The sequence below is a fragment of the Zootoca vivipara genome, chromosome 13 (genome assembly GCF_963506605.1).
Source record: "Zootoca vivipara chromosome 13, rZooViv1.1, whole genome shotgun sequence".
Classification (NCBI taxonomy): domain Eukaryota; kingdom Metazoa; phylum Chordata; class Lepidosauria; order Squamata; family Lacertidae; genus Zootoca; species Zootoca vivipara.
This window is the reverse complement of record NC_083288.1, coordinates 51,302,043-51,314,224: the sequence shown is the minus strand read 5'-3', so window position 1 is coordinate 51,314,224 and position 12,182 is coordinate 51,302,043. Positions and strand designations below refer to the sequence as shown.

Below are 12,182 nucleotides of genomic sequence, written 5' to 3'. Positions count from 1 at the left end.
TCAGTACTGCCTACGGACTCAGTGTGGGTGGTTTCAAGCAGGAGCTTTTCCTAGCCCTACCTGGAGATGCCTGGGACGTTCTGCATGCGGAGCAGGAGCTCTACCACTGAGCTACAGCATTTCCCAATATATTTTTCTGTATGACTTTTCAACTTGACATGTTGCCACGGCAAACCAATACGGTTATTCATAGTTCATCTCATAGGAACACAGGAATTTGCTTTATACCACATCTGATCACCAAGGTCCATCTAGCTCCCCTGGATTTCAGATAGGGGCATTCTCTGCCCTAACTGGAAACACCATTTGGCACTGAACCTGGGACCTTCCGGCAATCCGGCATGCAAAGGGGATGCTCTACCACGGAGTAACTCTGCCACCAGCCTGCTCCATACCCCTTACGATAAGAAGCGGCTTAGGGTTGCTGTTTCAATCAACAAACCCGCAGTGCCAAAATGGGCAGAATGACCAGCTCTCTCACACCCCAGAGTAAGAGCAGTGAAATAGCGCGGCCACCCAGCATTAGCTGATCACCCTTGGGCAGGATTTCTCCCTGCACCTTTTAGCCTAAGAGGAAGTGTGTGCATAACTGTGCACAAAACAAGAACTGAAAAACGGATTAAAGATTTATAGCCCTAGAATGGAGCAACCACCCTTCCCCTCAAGCCAGCACCCTGAATATATTCCACAGGAGAGGGGCACGTTCACTAAAAGGAATAAAAACAAATGACAGGACGGCCCTCTTACCTTGCCTTTTCACTGGCATCTCGGAGGCAGTTTGTACATGTACAACCTTAATCTCCTAATCTCTCTCCCAAACAGCTGCCAGCTTAAAAGATTTGCAGGACATATTGCAAACTCTGCCCCCTCTCCAAGGGCATTCTGGGAGGTGTAGTATTGTTGGGCCCCTTTTGAAGCCTGCTGGTTGACACATCCCAGATCACAAAAAGTCAGGGGAAAGTTTCATGACACACTTGAGACCCAGCAAAATGCTCAGGCTTTGGAATTGTTTTCAAAAGGGAGGTTGCTTTAAAAATGTCACGGCCGAGAGTTCCTTTTGGAAATTTTTGTAATGTGACAAGTTACATCAAGCATACACCAGCCCAATTCCACATGTTTAATAACACTGTTCATAAAACACAATCAGATGACATCCGTAACTGGGAATGTTGACAACAATCATTAGTACAGCAGATCCAAAAGGGGGAAAAAGATGCTTGGGATGGCCCACTCCCCCAACATTGCATTTCAACTGTGACAACTTCAAATTTTCCCCCTTCAAATGGCCTGGGCTACATAAAACTTAAATTCCAAGACTCTTACTTTCAACAAGTGCCAAGCTCCAACACAATTTTGGCTGAGAAAGAGAGGTAAGCAGTTAAGTGAGCTCTGGGAGGCCAAGATGTGTATGTTTAGTCGTTTAGTCGTGTCCGACTCTTCGTGACCCCATGGACCAGAGCACGCCAGGCACTCCTGTCTTCCACTGCCTCCCGCAGTTTGGTCAAACTCATGTTCGTAGCTTCGAGAACACTGTCCAACCATCTCATCCTCTGTCGTCCCCTTCTCCTTATGCCCTCCATCTTTCCCAACATCAGGGTCTTTTCCAGGGAGTCTTCTCTTCTCATGAGGTGGCCAAAGTATTGGAGCTTCAGCTTCAGGATCTGTCCTTCCAGTGAGCGCTCAGGGCTGATTTCCTTCAGAATGGATAGGTTTGATCCAAGAACGTCACAGAAACTGCCCAGTTGGCAAGACATGTTTTCCTCTGCCACTATAGATGTTCCCTGGCCCCCCTTTTCTGTAAAAAGCCTTGCAGACTGGGTATTAAAAACCCATGCTCTGCTCTCCGATGTGCTGCCTTCCACTTTCTCTAATTTTCCTGCGTGTGTGACAGCGGCTATTTTTAAATCAACACTTGGAAGATTCAAGACGGATAAAAGGAAGTTCTCCTTTAACAGAAGTTAAAACTGCAGAATCCGTTCCCACAGGGAGGTAGCGGTGGCCACCAACTACGATGGCTTTACAGGAGGGCAAGACAAACTCCTGGAGGTAAAGACTATCAAATGGCTGCTAGCCACAATGGTTTATGTTCTATCTACATGCACTGTTGGAGGCAGCTTGCTGGGGGTCACAAGTGGGGCCAGCACTGCTGTTGCATTCTGGCCCTGCCTGCCAGCTTCCTTTTGGGGCACCTGGTTGGGCCACCTTGAGAAAAGAATGCTGGACTAGGTGGGCCCTTGGCCTGATCCAGCAACCGGGCTCCTCTTATGCTTTGGAACACCAGTTGTTGGAAATCACAAGTGGCAAAAGCCTGTTTGCATTCAGGTTCTGCTTCTGGGATTCCCAAAGGGGAACAGGGTGCTGGATTGGGGGGCCTGATCCGGCTGCAGCGCTCTTCTGATGTTAACACGTGCATTACACTGGATAGTTTATCTGAGAAACCCACCCCACTTCAGCAGCTCTCCAGCTTCACTCCAAAGATTTGTCGACGCAATTTAATAGGTTTTTTTCCGCAGAAAATACAGCAATCAGAGGCAGAGGGCTTTATACACAGCACCGATTTATAGCTAAACTTTCCAACTCAAGTGGCTCGTGAATTCTGGGACGCCAATGAAATAGGCAAGCAGCTGGATTTAGGAGTCTGGTCCCCTTTTGCAATTCAGAGAATTCTGACCTCAGAATTTATGATAATTGCACTGGGGGACGGGAGAAGAGTCTTAGCTAAGGTCACGGTGCACATGCGTGGAAGGGAAGATTTGCCACACTCCCAAAGGAAGCGAAATACGGAATTCAAATGAAAGCTTCTCCCCACTCCCTTCAAAGTTCTACCTACTACTTGAGCAAAATAATAGCTGTGATTCCTGCATTGCAGAGGGGTTGGACTGGATGACCCTCTGGGTCCCTTCCAACTCTACAATTCTATGATCATACTCTAGTCTTCACGTACCCTGCCAAAACGCACAGGAGTCCATTAAGGCATTTATAAAGCAAAGAGGTGTATTTCTCTTGGGAGGGGGAATGAGCTACGGACGGTTGACCCCCTCCTTTCTGAATCTGCAGGCTCTAATCGTTGTGTCTGTTAGGGTGGGGGCAAAGAGGGTGTAGGAGACAGCTCCAAGAACGGCTGACACGTCTCAGATGCCCAGAGGGTTGTGGGAAACCACCCCTTCGTTCTCCACCAACGCTCTGGAGATGCCCCGGAGGTTCCTGAAGAAGTGGCGTGTGTTGTCGGAACGGAGGGAGCTCAGGTTCTGAGTGATGCGGTCGTAGGCCTGAGTGGGGGAAGAGCGGGAGATGGAGCATAAAAATGGTGGAAATCTCAGCACAGGGCCAAGTCTCCACTCTCTTTGATGCGCCGCACATGCCTGTGCTTAAAGTAACAATTATTGTGCCTCAGGGTTTGTTTTTTTCATCCTCCCTCCGGACCCCTTTTCCTTTTGTGCTATGACTTTTAGACTGTAATAACAACAACAACAAACAACAACAACAACAATTTATTATTTATACCCCGCCCATCTGGCTGGGTTTCCCCAGCCACTCTGGGCGGCTCCCAACAGAATTAAAAGCACAATAAAACATCAAACACTAAAAGCTTCCCTAAACAGGGCTGCCTTCAGATGTCTTCTAAAAGTCAAGATAGTTGTTTATTTCCTTGACATCTGAAGGGAGGGTGTTCCACAGGGCGGGTGCCACCACCGAGAAGGCCCTCTGCCTGGTTCCCTGTAACCTCACTTCTCCCAGGGAGGGAGCGAGACAGGCACTGTCTTATAGTTTACATTCATAAGCCACTCAAAAGGCTGTCCAAGAGTGGGATTTTTTTAAAAAAATGCTTTAAATAAATGAGTAATACAATCACAGCCCCAAGAACGAACCATGCACCACTGATTTCTGAGCAGAGATCACATAAAACAGGGGGCCACATAGAAATCTAAAAAACCACAACGGCTGTTCTCATGCAAAGCAAGAACGGGAGATCCTTACCTCGATGCACCAAGTGTCACAAAGCATCTTCTCATGCTGGGCTGTGGGTTCTCCACGCTCCAGGGACCGGGATGCCCTACCAGGGAGAGACAGAAAAGGCATGAGAATTTGTTTTGGGGACGGGAGAAAACTGACCCCAGATCTCCAAAGAAAGCAGCTTTCTTGAAGGCTGAGATTTCTGCATTGCAGGAAGTTGGACTAGATGACCCTTGGGTCCCTTCCAACTCTACAATTCTAAGATTCTAGGACATGGCCTGCAAATGGGATTTGGGGTGGGGGTGGGGACTTATCCTCAGGGCAACCAGAAGAGGGGAAGGGTCATAGCTCAGTGGGAGAGCATATCTGACTGCATGCGGAAGATTCCGGGTTCAATCCCTGATGGGATTGCCAGGGAGGGCTGGTAGAGACTTCCCATCAGAAACTCGGGAAAGCTACTGTTTCCAGTCAAGGTGGACAATACAAATGAATCAGTGGGTGTGACTCAGTATATAAGGCAACTTCCTGTGTTCCTGGAAAATAGGCCTTACCTGGAGAGCACCACAACCATGGCGTACAAATCAATTGCACTGTCAGCGATGCGTTTCAACACGAATTGTTCATCTGGGATTTGTGGGGAGAGAGCGAGAGAGAGAACAGATACCAGCAGTTATACTAGGAAGCCAGGATGGAGATAAGCACAACAAAAAAAACCCCAAGAGATCCAAGTTCCCAGCATCCTTTTTCCCAATAGTGGGCAGCTGGGTTCTCTTAAGAAGCCACCTCATTCCTGCAAGGAGTAAATGAAACTAACAGCTCCTCTCCAGTTGCTTACCCTCAGTCTATATACAGTGGTGCCTCGCAAGACGAATTTAATTAGTTCTGTGAGTCAATTCGTTTTGCGAAAAATTCGTCTAGCGAATCCCATAGGAATGCATTGTAATTTTTATAAAAAATTGCCTATAGGAATGCATTAATTGAATTTCAATGCATTCCTATGGGAAACCGCGATTCGCTAGACGAATTTTTCACAAAACGAATTCGTCTAGCGAGGCAACTTCCGCTCAAAAAATCTCTTCGTTAAGCGAAAAATTAGCTTTACAGGGCATTCTTCTAGCGAGGCACCACTGTATATAAAAATGGAGAAAGGGTGTATCTGTGGGCTCCACTTTTCTCCGAAACCGCTTGACCGATTGTGTTGAAATTTGGACACAATGGTCCACGCCAATCCCCGAGTGTTTGCATAACCTTGGATTGTACACATCTCATACCTAAAACAGGTAAAAAGGTGTTTCCCCCCAAAACAAAACAGCGCCCTCCGGTGGCATAATCCCAACACCTCCTCCTCCACCTCCCTCCCCATGGAGACTAAACAACACCCCACAGACCCCGCCTCAGACACGAACAATGCCGGCCAGGGAGATCCATCCGCCAAGCCTCTGGGTAACCCAGGCCCACGCCGTCCCAGAGGTCTCCAAGACAGTATCGGACACAGCCGACACCAACGTGGCCGCCTCCTCGGTACCAAGACCGCTCCCTCAGACACTACCACACCACCCGACAGGCCCCGACACCAGCACAACCGCCTCCTCGGAAACAAGGCCGTTCTGTTACCCGCTTTCCCGCCGACCAACACACCCCGAAAAACCCACAGGCGTCTCCAAGGGAAGCAGGCCGGTCCGGGACCCACTTCAACCTCCCCAAGACCCAGGCTGCCCCGGGAGACGCTACCATCAACACACCCAACCACCCAATAAACAATAGGACTCCACAGACCTCAACCTCCCTCGGACACCTACACCTCTTCCACTCCACACAGGATTGTAAAGGAAAGACACGACACCTCGGACCCCACCTACATAACTTTCCACCATTAACATATAACCACTACACCCCCAAAATAAAACCACCTAGGAACCCATGACTACCTACATTTCACACCCACCCTCTACAACTTTACGCCATCCCACGTCTACCCACTAACCCCCCACCTCACACCACTAACCTCCAAAACCAAACACCACCCACCACCCATGCGATACCCAACATCGACAATACAACAACCTGCAGTCCACAACAAGACAAACCAAAACCCCAAATATCCACCGCCAACGCCAAGAAAACAAAAATCATACCACAACTCCAATCCCCTCACCTCCGCCAAAGACCCCAGTAGAATAAAACAACCAACTCGGGATAGACCATGAAACTCATCACACCACACCATCCAAGGAAAAACAAACCACATCCAAAAACCGCCATCGACAACCCCAACACCAGACGCACACCGACCCTCAACAATCCTAACCTCCAACACAACTTCCACTCCAAAAATAACTTCCCAGATAAGACAAAACATCTGACACCCACCATTCATCCCACAGCAACGCGTGGCCGGGTCCAGCTAGTATTTGATAAAAATGCTACTGAATACCAGTTTCTGGAAACCTCAGGAGGGGAGAGGGCTCTTGTGCTCAGAACCTCTTTGCAGGCTTCCAATAGGCATCTGGTTGGAAGTCGGCAGGCAGGACCTGGGTGCATCTGGGTGACCACTGTGAAAACAGGATGCTGGCCAAGGTGGGCCTTGTGGTCTGATCCAGCCGCTGGGCTCCCTCATTATGCTCTAGCCCCCACTGCACCCCTGCAAGTGTAGCTAAAGAATCTGGGATTGCTCACCAATTTTATGCTTTAATTTAATGGGATTAAAAATAGCCTTGATTACAGATTTATAGAACCCCTTAAAAAGGTATGGGAACTAGATACTGGCACACAAATTCTTTGAAGGGATGCGGGGGGCGGGGGCGGAATGTTTCCTGTATTCTTAGGAGAAACTCCTTAAAATTTCTGCACAGGGAGTATTGCACTCCTCTGTAAATGTCAAAAATGTTTTCTTCTGTATCATCTAATTGTTGGAGGGGTTGCAATAAACTTGGCAAACTTCATTTGTGGTGGGAACTTCAGTTGGTGCATGATTTTTAGAATATAATTTTGACCAAAATGATAAATATCACTAAAGAAACTATACTGCATGTTGTCTGATGAAGTGTGCATGCCCACGAAAGCCCATACCAAAATAAAAACTTAGTTGGTCTTTAAGGTGCTACTGAAGGAATTTTTTAATTTTGTTCCAAAATTAACGTTACTGAATATTTTTGAAGAGACCAATGCAAATATATTGTAAGAAGAACTGCTTTTATATATGATCTTGGCAGCACGAATAGTAGTTGCAGCTCAATGGAAAACTGCCCCAAATCTTACACTGGAAACTTGGCGCTACTCATTCCAGAACACAGCTATCATAAAGAAAATTATGCATAATTTTGAGATTTTGACAAGGACTAGAACCTCCAGACCCCTTTTAAATGGTTTGCCATCCCTTTATGACATATACCATTCCCAAGACCATCTGGAACTCTGCTTGATGAACTGATAAAAGTTAATAGTCTTTACTTGGACATTGTTATTTTAACTCACATGCAACTGTGTTCATTTTACGTGCCTATTACACGGTTCTGCTTTTCCATCTTTGCCCTGTTACCATCATTGTCCTCTCTGTTTGCAGGTAGGTAGCCGTGTTGGGCTGACGTAGTCAAAACAAAAAAATTCCTTCCAGCAGCACCTTAGAGACCAGCTAAATTTGCCATTGGTATGAAATTTCGTGTGCAGTGAATATGTAAATGTATCAAAGCCGCATGAGAGAACCTTTTGAAATAAGAACTTGAGCATTGTGGCCTAAGCCAAGATAAGTGGTTTCATACGAATTGTAAGTACTGCCTTTGATATTCGTTTGTTTAGATGTATATTAGTAATTTAGTTCGAATACTAATAAGACCTGGTTTATACCACCAGTGAATGCATTCAACATAACAGAAAGCAGAAGGAGAAACTACTGAAGAAGCCCGTCATATGGGCGAAACAGGTGAAAAACGCCGGCAGCTTGTCTATTATTGACACTTCGTTCGACCTGCTGCCACTTTGCTGACCGCCACATAGCCTCAAAAACCATAAAGACTGGTTTGCCTTTCGGTATTTATTTGTATATGCTATTTGCTTGATGTTTGGTTTTGGCTTCTGTGTCAGCGTTTGTATATGGTTCTCTTATTGTTTTCTTTTTGTACTAATAATATTTGATTGAAACTTGATTGAATCTTGTGCCCTTGCGTGCTGCTTCTATTGTATTGGACTTTTGAAGAAATTGGCAGCATTAGCCCATTATTTCAGTTTTTAAAAAACCCACACTCACCAATAATCTTTTTGCCGTGTTTCAGAATCTTCTCTTCTACAACACCACCAAAAAGATCGATCGCCCGTACCAACTAAAAAGAAGGAAGAGGTAGAGTCCAGTCAGTGTAAGCAATACTGAGCTAGATTGGCCCCAATGGTCTGCCTCGGTATAAAGGCTGACATTAAAAACAAGATGATGTAATAAAATTGTCAAAATATAGATAAAATCCACAGGTTGTATTTTGCTTCTCTAAATAAGAATACATGTCTGAATATGACTGACTCTCTCCAGTTTAGTGCTTTGTTTATTTAGCAAGATTTCTATACTAGTGGCCAAAATTGTGGAAATATTTTGGAAAAAAATGTATTTCTGAGGTTTGATGGCTCATAACACCACTTTTTTGGAATAATACTATAAAATTATATATCAATGGAAATACTATACTATACTATAAATAATACTATAAAATTATATATCAATGGAAATATAATTTAATGAAGAATGTAATGCAACAACGTTCAATTATCTGTGTTCTATCAAAGGTTATAGCCAAATAACCAGAAAAAGGAAGCACAACTTGTTTAGGTTGATAGGCAGTATCATTTGAATGTAGCCAATGAACATGAGTGTTTAGAGAGCCAATCAGGTGTTATGAGCCATCAAACCTTGGAAATAAACTTTTTCCAGAAGGCTTCCACAATTTTGGCCACTAGTGTATACTGCCGGGGGTGTGTGTGATCTCTATGCAGTTTATAAAGTACAGTATTCATCAAAATTATGTGCATAAGCAAGGCAAAGAGAGAGAGAGAAATTTGCATTTTGTTACATTGGTTTTGCCAATGTTGCTTTAGAACCTGTTTCAACATGCCTGGAACTTGCTCTCTAGTATCCATCCTCAAAAATCAATGTAAACCCTCACCCCACCTCAACCCCACCCGAAAAACATGCCATTTGGAAAATAGAATATAAATTTGTGCAATAAAATTACAAAATAAATCCTGCTTGGCTCTCCAAAAGGCAAGTGGAGAGCTAGTGTGGTGTAGGGGATTAGAGTGCCAGGCTAGGACCTGGATAAGATCAGGGTTCGAATCCCCACTCAGCCACGAAGCTCACAGAGTGACCTCGGGGGCCCAGTCACTGCCTCTCTCAGCCTAATCTACCTCACAGGGTTGCTGTGGGGTTCAAAATGAGGAGGAGGAGGAGGAGGAGAACCACCTTGAGCAAACTGGAGGAGGAAAAGTTGGGATAACAATGCAATCAATCAAAGTGCAGAGGATCCAAAAAGATCAGCTGGGTTTGAGCCGCCACCACTTACCTGCTCACCGCTGGAGTTCAGACTTGGGTGCACTATAGACTTCAAGGTTATCCCCGTTCCTAAACCGGCTTTCCTGGAAGGGGCAGGAGGAAGACAAAGAGGGCATGATTCTTACAGCAAGAGAAGGTATAGAAAAAAGGAGAGCCCTTAAAATAAAATGCTTCCAAAACGGTGCCTTTTAGGAGGGGAAGGGGGAACAGAGACACAATGAGAGGATGACTCAAACCAGGACTCCAGAGAGGCTTACAAAAACCATGAATGATGTGGAAAGACATACAGAGAGAGAGAGAGAGAGAGAGAAATTATTCTCTCCTCCACCTACTGAAACTCAAGGTTGGTTCAGCAGAAGGTAGCCGGCGTTTATAAGGACGACAAAAGGGCGGTTGGAATTTGTTTCTGTCATGCAACACGTGACTAACTTATGGAACTCACTGCCACAAGGCGGAAGGGGCAGCTGCCACCTGTCCAGATTGCTTTGAGAGAAAATGAAGAAAAAAGACAGGAGAGAATTAAAACAGATTCATTGGACGAGGAAGAGGAGGAGGAGGCCTCTTTGTGATGAAATGCGGGGCTTCCATATTAAGAGGCAGCGTAACTTCCAGTGTCCAGATAGCAAGGTCCCAAGGAGGCCTCTGGTTTAACCCCCTGCAAAGCAGGAATCACAGCTAAATGGAGGGGGGAAGGAACCATTTTCTGGCCTGAGGGCCGCATCTCCTCATACGCATCCTCCGGGGGGGGGGGGAATAAATGGTCAAATTAGGTCACATTACTTCGTTTCATTTACTTAAACAGCCCTGGTCAGGTCTGTTAAAAATCCCATTAGTTATATAAATTGGGGGCAACGCATTGCCATGGAAACTGGATAGCAGGAGAAAGGTGACAGCCAGTCTGACAAAAGGGGGGGGCAGGCCTTTCTTCCCCACTGCCCCCTGGCTGGAGGGGATGTCACTCGAGGTGTCTGCATGTGTGAAAGAGAACAACTGACTTGACAGCTTTTGCAGTCAGAGAGAGAGAGAGAGAGGGGGGGGAGGGGAAGCTAACAGCATTGGGGAGGGGGTCATGTCCCCCAGAAGTTGGTGGGAAGGCAGCAAACTTGGACACCTTAGTTTTAAGAGCAGGCATCCCCAAACTGCGGCCCTCCAGATGTTTTGGCCTACAACTCCCATGATCCCTAGCTAACAGGACCAGTGGTCAGGGAAGATGGGAATTGTAGTCCAAAACATCTAGAGGGCCGAAGTTTGGGGATGCATGTTTAAGAGAGTTGCAGCTTCTCTGCCTAGACTCCCCTGGATACAGTTGTAATCAAAACTGTATGTCACAAAGAATCTGCGACTATTGTCGTTGTTTATTTAATAAAATTTATACACTGCCTGGCAGCAAAAAGTCCTCAAAGTGGCTTACAGAAAAAAAGATTTTTAAAAAAAATCGAGTGAGAAAAATTAACAAGAAGTGGTTGATATTGGGAGAAGTCACACTCTCTTAAATACTTGGGTCCCAAGCTATTTACGGCCTTATAAGCTCGCACTGACACCTTGAACTGGGCCTGCCAGCTCACTGGCCCCCAGCCCTGTGCTTTCAAAAAGTGGCAGTCCATGGTCCCATCGTGTTGCCCATAGCAGCCCCATTCTGAGCTAGCTGCAGTTTCCGGACCATCTCCAAGGGCAGCCCCATGTGGAGAGCACTGGAGTAGACCAAACAGAAGATCACTAGCCTCCAGTGGCCTCATTCAAAGGAAACTACCCCAGGGTGTATTGCTGGAACCCCCGAAACATATTACCGCTCGGGGGTGGGGATATGTAAAACTATTGGATAGCTTTCATTCTGTTCTATGCCCACCCCACCCCTTGGGAGATCAGTACCTGCGGACTCGCTTCCCAACCTCGCTGACGAGGAGCCCAGCGTTTCCAAGGGGATTCTTCATGGCGCGCTGCAACCCGCGGAGCTCGTTCCCGGCGGTCTGGGATAGGGAAAGAGGAGGGGAGAGGTCAGCAAGAGGGAGTGGTTATATTGAAAAGTCCGGTGGATTCCAGGCTTTGAGGGCTCGTAAAAAGCTAGCAAAAATGTGTCTAGACTACTGTGACACGCTCTAGATAGGGCACCCCTTGATGATGGCGCAGAAACACCACTTGGTCCAGAATAGCGAAGCCCCCCAGAATACATGTGTCAGGTCATAATAATGCTTATTCTACAGCAGGCACGTCCAACAGGTGGATCGTGATCTACTGGTAGATCACTGGATGTTTGTGGTAGATCACTGGTAGATCACTGGCTCCCCCCAAAAAAGCTCAAAAGTTTTGCCCTGCACCCCAAAGAAACAGGGCTTTCCTTCCCCCTAAAAGAGCCCTACAACTTTGACCTGAACCCCTAAAAATGGGCCCTTCCTCCTTCCTAAAAAAGCTCAACAATTTTGACCTGAACCCCCAGATCACCACCAGATTTTAACTCTGTGAGTAGATCACAGTCTCTTGGGAGTTGGCCCCCCCTGTTCTACAGGATCTGGCTGCCTTTACGTTGTTGTTGTTGTTGTTGTTTAGTCGTTTAGTCGTGTCCGACTCTTCGTGACCCCACGGACCATAGCACGCCAGGCACTCCTGTCTTGCACTGCCTCCCGCAGTTTGGTCAAACTCATATTCGTAGCTTCAAGAACACTGTCCAACCATCTCGTCCTCTGTCGTCCCCTTCTCCTTG

At 46.5% G+C, this 12,182-nt stretch overlaps 1 protein-coding gene across 1 annotated transcript in view; it reads right to left on the bottom strand.

The window, feature by feature from the left end:
• Positions 1 to 1,103: 1,103 nt before the first annotated feature.
• The window catches only part of ACADVL (acyl-CoA dehydrogenase very long chain), a 34,949-nt gene continuing 23,870 nt past the window's right edge, over positions 1,104 to 12,182 (bottom strand). The window contains exons 15-20 of the mRNA XM_060281921.1: positions 11,354 to 11,451; positions 9,495 to 9,567; positions 8,198 to 8,270; positions 4,506 to 4,578; positions 3,979 to 4,054; positions 1,104 to 3,269 (exon numbers count right to left, since the gene is read on the bottom strand). Of these exons, the coding sequence (XP_060137904.1) occupies positions 3,132 to 3,269; positions 3,979 to 4,054; positions 4,506 to 4,578; positions 8,198 to 8,270; positions 9,495 to 9,567; positions 11,354 to 11,451 (531 nt within the window). The 3' untranslated portion in view covers positions 1,104 to 3,131. The remainder of the gene's footprint in view (positions 3,270 to 3,978; positions 4,055 to 4,505; positions 4,579 to 8,197; positions 8,271 to 9,494; positions 9,568 to 11,353; positions 11,452 to 12,182) is intronic.